General features: G+C 42.4%; 1 protein-coding gene across 2 annotated transcripts in view; it reads left to right on the forward strand.

Moving 5' to 3' along the window:
• The first annotated feature begins 566 nt into the window (after nt 1-566).
• The window catches only part of LOC111252391 (uncharacterized), a 44,324-nt gene continuing 30,663 nt past the window's right edge, over nt 567-14,227 (forward strand). For both annotated transcript variants that reach the window (XM_022810199.2, XM_022810209.2), the window contains exon 1: nt 567-1,981. In XM_022810199.2, coding sequence (XP_022665934.1) covers nt 1,837-1,981 — 145 coding nt within the window. In that variant the 5' untranslated portion in view covers nt 567-1,836. The remainder of the gene's footprint in view (nt 1,982-14,227) is intronic.

A 14,227-nucleotide genomic window follows, 5' to 3' on the forward strand; every position in this document is an offset into this window, starting at 1 on the left:
TTCTTTCCGGAAGAGCCCCATACAGCGACCCAGGAAGCTGCTGTAATTTCTCCCAATAGGATACGTTTTTCGAGAGGTCTGCTTCAGAATCGGGAAACGTGCAAAGAAGAGAAAGTTTGCAAAATTACCCAACAAACTAGTTGGACATCTTTGCAGATTGCCTCATCTACATAGTGAACAGCTGGTCACAGGAATGTTCTATATATGTACAATATGACTCCGTATGCGGCGTTTTGATGTCTGTGTAGGGCGGCTGCGGCACGTTGTGAGACGCTTTCACTTCAAGGGAATCATCAGCAGCAGGACAACTCTTATGATACAACCTTCGTGAAGCCGTGTTGTCGCACAGGGTAGTTTAGGTTCTCAGTGTTGCACTGACCTCCCCGCCACCCTCGCCGCAACTTTAAAAACTAACGAGTAGACTCCGTCTACTGGATAGAGGAGGGTTAGACAACGGCTGCATGTTCGGGCCGAGTCGGAGAGGGTCGAAGCGGCTCGCTCCCGCCACCTAGCGGCTACTCGCAGTGCAGAAATGCCTGTTCTTGGGCTTCCAGATTCGCCGTCAGGCCAGTACTATTCGGAGTTCGTTGCGTCTACGTTATATTAGCGGCACTAGTTTTAGCCGCGGACAGGCCTTCAAACATACACGCACGCACATACACATACACAAAACAAATATACACACGGCCGCAATATGACAAAAGATCAACATGATATGTGCTATGGTATGACCTCTAATCTCTAGTGGTTTCGTGTGAGAGCTAAACGCGTAGCTGTTGCATGAGTTATTATTTCTAATTATACGAAGCCTTCTACCGTTAATTTATTTTCTTGCGTTTGTTCAATCGTCGGTAAGTCACTGAGCAGTGACCCGAGACGTGCAATGCGAGAATTGATTGATGTGTTCTCCGTCATTACCTCGGGAGAACGTGAGCTACAGTGCGCGAAGGCACCTCTGGAATACTCTACTGTAATACATGTCTACAAAGGACATTGTTGATCTAGAGCGATCACCGAATCTTTGGCGCGTTCTTCTGCGTCACCTGTGATGTGACTGTCATGTGTGTCTTGCCGTTGTCACATGCCAAAGTGCGCGTCCCGCACCGGATTATTAATACCACAACTAATGACACTTCAATTACGTTTCTCATTGGTAATATAACTAGCACCCTCGTCAGCACCTTCACCGTAGCATCCGTCATCCTTGTTGACGCGAATAGTAGTTCTACAGAGTACAGTACGAGCTGCTGTCATTTTTTTATTATCAGCGCCGAACGGTATCGCTGTAAAGGACAGCCATTTCGACGGTATTATAGGCTAGAACGGCACTCTTGCGACAACAGACATACTACCCAATTGGATCGTGTCTCGACCTTGGCGCTTTCACATCTGCGACAAACTCCACCGTCTTCGACCTTGACGCGGCGTCCGTTTTCTGCCCCACTACCTCGAGAGTATCAAAAATCCTATAAATCTTGCTGCCCTGTACTTCTTCGAGGCGGTATCACCATCGCGAGGGCTGCTTTTCAAGGAAAGCGCTGGATTGAACAGCATCGTTTTCGACAACATCTCTTCGTGGATAATCGTGTACAAATCAACATGCAAATGCAGGAAAAGTCTTGTGTTACATTGTTATTATGTTGATGTGACTGCCAACGCTCAACGGCTACTGGAAGATTTTGTGCTCCGTGCTTTCCTGCACCTATCGCTCCGGAAGTGTGTGTCTGTGTCTTGCGATCCTCGTGTGAGTGAGTGTGTTAAATCTGTGCTGCATATCTCAGGTCGAGGCGTGTCTTTAACTTTTTGACATCGGCTGAGATAGCCGCCATAACAACGATGATGACGACGAAGATTGCTTATTTTATTTTATGGCTATGGCTGACTGGCACGATGAGCAGTGCGCCAGTTGTAGCCAAAGTCAACCATCGAAGTCATCGTCACGCAATCATTCAACCGCCTGCTGATAAGCTCAAGCCATTTGGTAGGTCTTCACGCCGTTGATAAAGATAATTGGGAACAATTAGCCCTAGGATGTCTGTACTTGTAGACACAATGCTTAGTGTACGCTTTTTTACAAACGTGCATAGCAGCAAAAAACACTATAGTAAGATTTGTGTGTAAAGTGATGGCTACGTTCGTTGAAAAAAATATTTGTATCTACTCAGGAGAAATCAGACTTCTTCAAAATTACTACATACAAATAAAGTAGACAAAATACGTTGAAAAAAGTATTCTTGGTTTCAACTTTTTAACAGGACCATTCAATACCGCAGAATGTGATATGGGCTAAAGTGCTAGCAGCGTAAAGATAGACTTTTATAATAATGCAGAAAGAGATAGTGACTTTAGCTATAATATATAGCCTCCTCACTGGAATTACAGGTATTTTATAAAAGACATTACACGTCCGCGAGAAGGTCAACGAGTTACCCGCACTATAGGAATAAGACGGCTACAGTGCTTAGCAAAGCAATGCCACGGTAAATAGTGATTTCTCTGGGCTCCGAGAAAAGAAACAGAGATATCATAAAAGCTTGCGGCCATAAAAGAGTGTGTCCTAGGTGGCTTACCGATTTCATTATTGTTACTTGTTACAATTTAAATAGAGTTTCCTTTTTTACAATAGCAGGGTGACAACCAATAAGGTATCTGTCGTGCTCAAGTAAACCGCGGTTTACTTATTAGGAGAAAAGCAAATAAAATATACCTTCACGATATTGAATCCAATCGTTCGAAGTGATCGCGCATTGCCGAGTCATTTTACCAATTCCGATTTGTTCGTGTTCTATTAAGGATAATAGACAAATATTTAAAGAAATCCCTTGAATGTAGTAGTTCCGCTGCAAAAAATAACAACAGTAAAATTATTACTCATCGCAGTTTCTCGGATATTTGAAATTATTCTGCATTAAGGATTGTTCAGTGGCAAGTTGGGATATATATATTAATTAAGGCATATACATACGATGACCTTGAAATGGCATAAAATGCCATCTGCACACGACAATTAATTTTGAATCGGCATGTAAGGTAGGCCATGTTAGTAGCGACCCTCTTGACGAGGTGTTCAATGGAACCTTACCCCAAACACAGAGGTTATACCTAGGCGCTTTTAGGCCGTAAATTTTATTCGTTTGTACCCGTGCATACAACCTGTTAATCAAAAAGACTACAACAGCTGCGTACAGCAGTAGCTGCTAGCCACAAAATTTCTCGCTTAATCGTTCACATGTAGCCAACTGATGTTTCGATCGATTTCGGAACAGAGGTTAGAAGATACTCCCCCGTTACGTGATAAGAATAAAATAGTTAATTTTGATGATTAAATAAAACCAAGTAGCAACAACTTTGCGATCGTATCTATTACGTAGCAAAAGGGTACAGAACCGTGCTGCTGGGACAGCAGCTCTATATCATAGTGAATTGTTTTGAAAACCGCAACGGTGCCTACTGAATTTGCATGTCGAGAACACATAGTGCTTTTCGGCTTCCATTTTGCGGGATGGATAGGGCCAAATATATCTTTAATGGGAGAATGCTTGACGCGACATTACCTTTTACTGAAATATAAAAGCTTCGTAAATTCCTCTCTATTTCCAGCTCATGCGGTACAAATTCTCGTTCTTTCTGTATAGTGACTCCTCCACATACTGCCGTCAGTTTGGTGCGGCTGTCAGCGAAATCGTGCACACCTTACTTGCGTTTCTTCAGAATACGTATATGAATGACAGGAAGGGAACGAGCTGCTACGTGCACCGTTATAAAAGAAAAAGCCGAACGGGAAACAACGGGCAAAAAAAGAGAGGCGGGCACGGAGCATTTTGCGTATGAATAGCATGCAGCACCAACGGTAAACGTAGAAAGGAAACAGTCATGAAAAGTGCATAGCTTATGCTAGAGGCAGGCTCTTCTCTCTGTGTTGGTTCAGTTTCCATTTTGTATGGGCATCTCTCATAAGGCACGAGAATCTCATTTTTCGTAAACAAGGGTGAAACGGGACAGTTAACAGCGGAAATGCTTGGCAAAAACATGTCTTGGTGTGCCAACGAAGCCGTTGTATTGCAACGCTGGCTAACTCCAGTCCAATGAAAGTGGGGGCTGCTTAACTCAGGTACCCCTTTATAAGTCCTTTTCTCTTTTCTGCTAATCGGCGTGTTGGCCAATCCGTTCTCTCCCTTGCGTTAACGAGACCAGAGGAAACGCACAGAAAATTAATAAAAGGCACAGAAGAATGAGAAACGGTGTAGAAAATGACTCCCAGAAGACAGGCTCAGAAACAGGAACGCTACGCACTGCAATGCAGAGCAATAGCTAGAGGGAAGCGCTGGCTTAGGGAAGTACAACGGAAGATATGTACTAGCAGAAGAGTTTATTTCGATGATAGAAAAGGCAGCTTGAAGGTTTGGCAGGATGAGGCAATGTGTCTTCTAACGAGTCTGACACTGACGACGGCCAACAACGGATGGTTAAACGTGTTGACATCTAAGGTTAGGACAGATGGAGTAAATATGATGCCCAAAATTTCATACGTCGCCCGAATCTGTGAATGAGCTGTTGATACCGGTCAGGGGACCTTTAGGTGTTTGATAGCTAGAACTAAGTTTTTGCTCTCCAGCAGCACTAGAGCATGACTTAGCAAGAGTCTAAGCAGATTCAGGGCATACGAAACCGAAAGAACAAGAAACGACCAACATGATGAGCCTGTTTGTTGAGTCGTTCGAGAGTAGCACAACGAACAACTGATGAATGAGAAAGCGTAAAGAAGCAATCCACATCACTTGGCTTCTAACCATTCATCCGCTAATATCGTAGTTGGTGCCAGCTTCCGCTGCAAGATATTTCATGTCCGAAGTAGAATGGGTTTTGACTTCATTAGATCCGCAACACACCTTCCTTATGTCTTGTACTTTTCAGTATTCATAACGTGATTTAGAAGTAGAAGCTGCTTAATGCAAGCGCTTTGGGAAAACTTGTGTTCTGTGCACTCATTGTGAAACAGAGAGTCATCGCTGAAATTTCCGCAGTACCTGTCCGCGTTTCCAGCTTATCGTCGCGGCTTGAGAGACTAAAAATTCAGGTTTAAGTTAAGCCTGTTACTCTTGACATTGCGTCTTGTTAGCTGTGACGATGCATTCTATAGCAGTAAGAGCGTTATCCTTGCTGAGAATGAATCAACGGCGTTTAGAGGCAATCTGGGCGGTCTTCGACTTTGACAAACTTTAATTGCAAAACGTAACATTAGCATTAGTTTAGCAAACTTTTCCTAAAGGATTTCCCATTCGACATACACATGCTTGAAGTATAACATATGGATACTCAGGGCCCACAAGGGACCACGTTCACTAGCAGCGTTTGCGCTGCGGCACACAGATAATGCAGTTTTTACGCAGCCGAAAAGAAAACACTAGGTGTTTTTACTCATGGCAACATTATGATGTATAACTTATATTAAAGAGAAAACGATCGAATCTTACAACTCAGTCCAAATCAAATGTGCTAAGCCAACGTATGGTTATGAAAGTAGGGATAATTAACTGTTCTTTCGCCTTTCCTGGCCTATTACAAGGCACAATTAAGATCTAGTCGGTGCTTGATCATTGAGTATATACTACTTAATTATTTAAAGGTAAAAGTGCCATCATAGTTACTTGCCATGGACAGCAGCCTATTATAAATCAAGATTCACTCCATTCAAAATTGCACCGTATTCTGAAAAACGCTATCGTAATATGCGCAGTCATAATTATATTTTCTGCACTTCGTCAATTTTAGTAGGAGCGGCGTGTCGCCTCTAATTCGCTTGCTATATTGTGATATCGTATGGAATATTCCTTCAAACTGGTATGTGTGACTTTTATGGATTAAAGCCATATTCTTCAGCGCGTATGCTGATGCAAAAGTCCTCTTAGGTCCGGAAAATGAGCTGCATGGCTGCTAATATATATCTTCCCAAGGCTTATCATCTTATTGACTAGAAGAAAACCAGGGTGATACCTTTTTTGCCCTAACCAGCATAGCAGTTTCGATGATACCATATTGTAGGGTTCATTTGGTATTAATTAGAGGCTTGGTTTTTGACACGATCAACTGTGCTCGATACGTCTAAATAGGGTAATTGGTTGTTTTGGGAAACGTTACATGCTTCCCTCATACCAGTTGTCGTTCGTTTCTGGATCAGTTCAAATCAGTATAAAATATTCATAATATATCGTTATTCTGGCAATGTGCGTGCACTGCCTATTATAATAACAGAAGCATGCAAAAGCAATTCCTACAAAAAGCCCTCAAATGGCACCTGAAAGGATCCTATCTATGTTATACAAAGCGCCAGCAATACGCCTTCCATCGTAGTATAGCACCGGTCGTTTCACATATACTTTAAATACACGTTTTTGAAGCTTTGGAAACGCAAAAATGGGTAGCGTGTAGCTGCATTGACGCAAAATGAAATTCTAAACTTATCTATCTGAACCTGACGTTCAGTGTTATAATATACTTTTTTGTATAATTTTTCTTCGACTTGACATATTTCCAATTCCCGACCTAGTTCAAAGTACTCGATGCATTGACACTCGCTGCTACTTAGATCGCGGCGTTTTTTTTTTACGTCCCTACCTAAATAGGAATAATGGTGGGTGCGCACATTTACAGGGGGGTATGTACTCTTCACTTGACGATTTACTATATGTATTCTATAGAACGTAAAGCAGGTTCTGGCATTAGAGCGTATTGAGCGAGTAGCTGGAATACTCTCATATAACAGCAGCGGGCTTACTCTAAAACACGCTTAGAGAAGATACATTTCCAGCCTCATTGGACAAGATTATATCGCTTGATTGTACAAATTTGAATGGTGCCAAATAGTGAATGCCGTAAAAACGCTTTGTGAAAGCAGACATTATGCAGCACTGCATAAACATTCACATCACATACGAAACAATGCAAATAGGTTTAGTTAACAGCTGTATTTTTGGAGCTTCTCCGAATGGGGATTATATTTAGGTTGTACCATACTCAGTCCATAGACGTGGAAAATCAGCCTGTTGTAATAACGCCACCGGCAACACCCTTAAGCCTGGTCGCCCTGCAGGATACCCGCCAGTGAGGGCCTAAAGAGTCTACCTAACAAGCTAGGTTTAAAGTTGCCACTTTTGATCGTCAACCTTTGCACATGTTGATAATGTGAGCAGCATGACCGTCATCACTCGTTTTCTCTAGTATCTAAGCAGGAGGCACAGAACGGTTTGTATCGCCGTCCTCGGAGCCGCCATTAGACAATTCCCAACAGCAATTTTCCCTCATCGTGACTTCCTTACGAAACGACCAGTTGTCGCCATTGCCGTGCGGTTTCTGATGTCATTGCCCTGGAGCAAGAGGCGTACGTAACGGTGTCATTAAACTTTGCCAGTAGAAAATACTCGGTGGACAGAGAACTCGATGTTGAACGAAGTAGCCAGTGGCAGGTGTGAATAGCGTCGTTTGCTGGACCTTTCCTAACGCCTCTCATTTATTTCAAGGCTCGTGTATGGCGTAAATCAGATAGCATGTACGATGATGGTATTTGATGCCGCCGCCCCCTAACTCTATTTTAGCTTGATGCAGTTTTTTTTGTCCTAAAACACAGTGTAGATATTTGCATAAAAAACAGCGCTACAGGCTACCAGGTTCTATCTAGCGTGGTGTCAACGGACTCTTATGAGAAGACAATGAAGAAAAATACCGCTCATTGGAAATGCATGGGATTTCACACGCTAACTATTCCATGCACCGGCTTGTCAGCGGCGACAATGCGCATCGTAGACAATGCGAGGGTTTTAGCGCGCTCCGATCGATGGAACTGTAGGATTGATTATCATACCCTGATCAACACCAAACGACACAGAATCATGCGGAAGGTCGAGGGTGCATATCTGAGTTTTTATATTGATATGCATTCATATGTAACGCTGTGGTATAGCAGGAAGATGTAACAATTGTTTTGATGAAGATTTTATTTAGGGAACACTTGTGGCATACTTGCTCGTGCATTAAGCATCGTGAACGCTGGTTATGTATAGGTTCTACTGCAGCGGCTTACAAGCTCCAATAGGGCTGGCATAAGGATTGGTTAATGGCTGATTTCCTATCTCGGAGACAGACTTCCTAAAAAAGGTCTTCGGGGGAATAACCTGAGGCGTTCGCGCAAATATTCTTTTTTGTTGCAGTCACGAGAGAAATACAGTATCAGGTTGTGAACAAACCATTTCCGCAGATGATTGCTGATATTCCGCACCCGCACCTTTTTTCAGGAGCTTACGCCAGGGACGGCTACGCTGACAAGCATACTGCTACAGCTTATATGTAAAAAGAAATGGCAGTTATTATGAGAACGAGAATTAACAAATGTGTATGCTAGGGTTTATAATTTGTGGCACGGAAGGCTGTATGATGGTGTATTCAATGAGACAGGACACAACTTCACTCATTATCACAACTAAATTGTTTGGAGGATAATTATCCACGCTGTTCAGTCTGTACATACTTTCGAATTCGCCATGTTGCAGAAAAATAAAGTCCCTAGGGCCACCTTCATTGACTTAAGCAAATCACCCATATAAACTTATAAACTAAAAAAACGTATTTTAGATATCGCATAACGTCAAATTATAGTGTAACGCAATGTGACACTGTCGGCTGCAGATGCGACGCTCAAAAATACATCTAAAAACAAAGGCTAAAATTAGCGGTCTAACTGTTAATTGTGAAGCTAATACGACTACATGGGGCTATCTTTGGAAAAAGTTTTATCGGTAAAGAATTGTAGCCTGGTCCTACTAGTTACTTTTCTATCCTATAAACGGTGAGTTTGAATAGAAACGTGTCGCAGATGATCTCTATATATATATATATATATATATATATATGAAGTAATGCTTAATTTTAGGATAAAACAGTACTTATATTTCCTGGTCTTACCATCCACTTACAAACACTATGCCGAGTGAACGTTTGATGCATCTCCGTATAATGTCTGACAGCGTGTTTCGTTTACGACTATGTTTTGCTCCACGAATTGAAGGAGTAATTTTGAGCAACCTTTAATTTCATTCCAGTGCCAACACCCTCAGGCCTAAGTAAGGGCGTGTTGGCTGGTTTGCAGGACCACGACGAGGAGACACGTCTTGCCGCAATAAACTCTCTTGCGCAACCAAATATCTTTCCAAATTTGTCGAAATTCATTGAAGTTATGGACCGTGCTTACTGCAGGTAGCGGCATTCTTGCAGCAATAACTTTCCTTCTTTCGGTAACCGCGCGTTGCCGTTGGGCAAATTACTCGACTCGATTCGGACTCTAACAGTTGGCGTTCTCCTCAAGCACGCATGCCTCCGTTCTTATTTTCACAGAGATTTCAAAACACTGAAGTGTCCTGCCGTTGCAGCGCTTTTAAGTTATCCTACCTCTCCTAAACCACCCCTTCTCTTAAGCTCTCCTACTGGAATTGCAGTGCGGCTCTTTATTATTTGCTCCAAACCTTTTCTATTATACACGCACATGCTATGAAGCGGCGGTCTGAGGTGTACGTTCAGCCGTTCGAACTCTGCGGTGATCACACCTCAGAACGTTTACTTTGCCGCTGCCCATAGCCTGAATAGTATTATAGATGGAATAGTGGTGATATGGCAATGGTGACCTTGAAATAACTTTTTAGCTGCTGTAACTTCAGGATTCACAGGTTGGGAAACACAAGCGGTGTTAAATCTCAATGGCTCTAACTGAACTGCTGCTGATGAAAACTGTAGCACCCTCTTACTTGCAGGTATGTATCATAATTTTTTTGTGGAATACATCTACAGGCTACCTAAGAATGCCTAGACAAAAATAATACGGAAAACGAATTTCGTAATAAGACTTTGCTTTCTTCCTTATTTTTGATGGAAAGTTTGACTTTCGGCTATATGTCTTTTTTTTTTAAAAAGAATCTTCATGAATGTCTGGCCGTGTAGTAAATCAAGCCAGAACTTGCATGTCAGGTCAATGGGTTTAAGTAAAAAGTTCCTGTAACTAGTACGAGCAACGGCGAACAATACAAGCTAAGTGAAGGCTCTGCGTACACGAAGTCGACAAAGGGCGCAACAAACGTTCAACAACAGTTGTGGCTACCCGACGTATTCTGTAGTGTGCCTTTTCTACTCCGATCGGATATAAATTTCATGTCAGCAGGAAGAATTATATATGAGGTGATTCTAAATAATCTCAAAAACTAGGCAGCACATCTAGTGTTTATAGCTCTGTCTGAATAATCAGCTACGCGTTACCCATTTCCGTTGATCAACTACAAGCAATGGGACAACTGGTGGGTAACATTCGGATATGAAGATTCGGAAAATCAAGTAGAATTTTACTGTTATGGTGGAACTGGGTCATCGTTAGTTAGCGCGTGACTCCCTGTTATCTGTCATGATTTTTGTCAAATTAAAGACTGCGCACTTAACACGAAATTCTATGAAACCAATTTTTTTTTTGCTGAACTTACTTCTAATATTAAAAAATCCCATGGACATGAATGCATCCTAGTAGTAAAGGTTGCTGTAAATTTTCGACTGTTTCATTCATTTTTCGAGACTAGATAGAACTGCAAGCTTCCAGGGTATAATGTAAAGGAAACACAAAAAATTATATGGATTTCCATTGTCTTTCAAATATCCGGAAAAAGCATCTCTCATTTACACTTTGCCTGATAGCAACATTGTACATCCAGCAAATTGGGCCGATTTCCAAAATTCCGATGAAAGCCGACGGGCTAGATGACGGACACCGTATATACCACTAAGATATGGGTTTCTAAAGATTAGTTAAGCTTGTGATGAAAATGAAACGTATAGTGTAAGGCATTGTTTCAAAGGAAACGAATTTTCTCCTTTGACAAACCTTCAAAACCGTATTCTCTAGAGGCAGTTGTGTACTACCATGGTTTGTACGTATCTTTGTAAACAGTGTGGCGCAGAAAAGAAGGAATGCAGGAATCGATTTTCTAAAGAAAAAGCTCTTAGAGCTCGGCTGATCCACACCTCAACACCAAATTTACACAGTTGGTTTACGGGTAACGTGTAAAGGGGAGCAGCGTAGCGTTTAAGAACTTGAGGAACATAAAATAACCGTCAGCAGTTGGGAAGGCAGTTGGGAAATTCTATAGATCGTCCCTTAGCTTTCTGCGTTTACTGCCAGTAATTAGGTTAAGCCTACTTGATTTTCTATCCATAAAGTAAATATTTGCTCAGGCTCAATCAGCGGGCGCCTGTCAGCAAATCCAAGACCAGTTGGATGAGGCGTATTTCTGTGTATGTACGCGTAATAATAAAAATTGTTATTATAACACTAGGATTAGCTGATTGACGTCAAATGATACTGGCCTTAACGGAAATCGACTATTCATTCGTTTATCGTATGGCTACATCGAGACCCCTTGCATTTAGTGTGAGTGCTTCGCGAGCCAAATTCAGTCAATAGAAGATTTAATATTAAATATGATGATATCGTTATGAAGAGCTGGGTTTCGCTTGTTTGACAAATATTTTAAACAACGGTACCGTAGATTTTAATGCTTTTTGAATTTGAACGCGGAAACAACACATATTTATAGCCGAAAAACATTGAAGAACCAGCTATACATACAGTCAATGTGCACAAACATTATTATCTAAATTAGTTTTTAGTATAATGTATAATGAATGTGCTGAAATCAATGTTATTCACTGCATCACTCAAAGCGTACAAAGATACATTGGATTAGAGAAAAGCACCATACGGTAAACTGAGAAAAAAAATGTTTTTTTGAGAAAATTTGTTTTTGACGTATGCAAGTTTAATTACGATAGAAAAAAGCGCCGACGCGACTACGATATTAGCCTTCTCTATAAAACTTACGTTACGCATTATCACGATTAGAAGGCAAGTGATCGGCTGCTCTACAGTGACCTGGGAAATATAGTTGTGGAATTAATTTCAAGATTTTATCAGATCTGATTTATGTTTAGTATTCGATTCGTCGTTTTATCACAAGACGCCATTACACGCTAGTTCGTGATTTTGTGCCAGTCGATGGTTGGAAGACGAGGAACTTCCAACTGCTTTGAAATAATGGTACTCAGCTCTCCAATAGATTCTTATTCATGCCATTGTCAGCCGTGTTGCCGTGCCAGCGTAATCACGAGCCATTTTTTCCGCTCTATTCCCCTAACGAGGAATAATTTTTATCTGCCTCTTCCATCCAAAGGAGTTATCCGAGACGATTGTGACGAGTGATAGTGTCTCTCGATCTCCACTCGTGCAGTTTTCCCGGTACTGAATTTATTTACCTCTCGATCCCAAAGGCGGGAAAAAGACGACTCACCCCGAAGTTCTTTCTCGAACCTGTGCCCCTGCTGTCATGTGACAATGGCTAGGCAGAAAACCCTTAGGCTAGGTGCAAGTAGACAGATAAACGCAGCTGCCAATAGTGGTACTATGAAATATCAACAGATTGAACAAAGGCTACCGTTTCGAAATCTTAAGAAAGAAGCTTAATTTAACATATACAACACTGTTATCACACTTAGCGGTAAATATATGCGAAGTCATTCGCCTTCGGTCGCCTTAATGAAGAACGGACGGGAGCAAGGCGACAATGATTACCCAACCATTAAATCTACTTCGAGCATTTTACTTGCGCAGGTATTATCACCCTCGGAGTACGAGTGAAACTTGCGCGGGAACCACTACAAGCTATATAGAATAACCTGGTTTCAAGTAAAGACGAGCATTTTCAGGTATTTGGAAACCTTGTTTACTAGCTCTGCCTATTTAAGAATATACATAAAGTTGAGAATCGTTGACCTGAAACAGTACAGCTATAAATCAAACGAAAAAAATGTTCTTTTTATCCGATGGTAGCTTCCGTTAGCACCGGGTCGGCTAAACGTTGGAGCTCCTTTGACACTAGCTAAGTCCGTGTGTGTCTCCCTGTTACTACTACAGCCCGTCTAGCAGGTTTGTCTAAATCGGTCCATTTCTCTGAGTATGTGTCCTATATATAGATTAATGGCCGGCTAAGTATGTGGCTCAGAAGTTTAGCGGCGGCTTGCGCTCTCTCTCTCTATAACAAGATGGATTTTTAAGGCAGAATTAGACTAGGGAATTAAGGGTAAAATTGCGACTAGAAAGTCTACAAAAGTGGCTGTACTGTTTCTGTGGAGAGGTGAAAAAGACCTTCTTCTTCGTGTTTTCGCAGTTCGGCATGGCCGCGTTGCCACTACTAGCTCATTGGTCGGTTCACAGACGAGACAGGAACGCTGCCTTTTTCTCGGTTGACCTCTCTAATTCCACCGGTTCTCGCTCTAAAACGGATTAGTGTCAGTCCAGTCGACCATCGCTAGAGTCGTGGAGCCCCTCCTGTCTTGCCTGCAACGGAACGAAGGTGGAGGCGAAGGAGGGGGCAAGGCAACTCCATCCGAGCGAGCTGTGTCTAACCGGACTAACTGTCTAGCAACAGTTCTATGGTTCAGTCGGTGCTACGTCAGTCGTTGCCTCTACAGGCACTCGCTTTTCTACCGCCTGGAAGGGGAATGGTGCTAAAAACCTTGATGCCAATGACGGCAACGACGGCGACAAACCCGTTTAGGGGACGAAACGTGATCGAAAAGGCTCTGTTCATTTCTAACACATCCACCCAGGTCTATGAACGATGAACGAAGTGACATTGGATGAACTACTGCTACCGTTACCCAACGCTGTTACGGCTTATATTTGCACCACTCTATATCCATTCTATATCTCTCATTTTGTGACACGCGATATACAGCGTACACATACATACATAGGCTTCTGGTAAAGTACGAGGGCGTTATAGTACTAAGGGCTCGCAGCGGTATAGTGTTGTAGGACGATGAAGACGACAAGCGGCGGAAGTTGCTGTTACAGTAGTATCTGTTGGCCAATGGGTCAAATGAAATAGGAACTTTCCGTTTTCGAAAAGGACAAAATCATATTGACTTCCGGCAGCAGGAACGGCTAGCTGCTCTGACCATTCATCGGTCCGAAAGGAAAACACCCGAACAAGGGTATAGCTGAAGTAAGACGAAGGCTAAGGGAAATAACCGGCGGAATCGGTGCTCCCTGTCCGTTGCAGTCGCTGCCTGCAGCGAAACGGCGATCGCGACAACCGAAGTTGCATTGGTTTCGCTTGAGGTTCGGCCGATATGCGTGTATATA

Source organism: Varroa destructor, unplaced genomic scaffold (assembly GCF_002443255.2).
Source record: "Varroa destructor unplaced genomic scaffold, Vdes_3.0 BEIS01000001.1, whole genome shotgun sequence".
NCBI lineage: Eukaryota > Metazoa > Arthropoda > Arachnida > Mesostigmata > Varroidae > Varroa > Varroa destructor.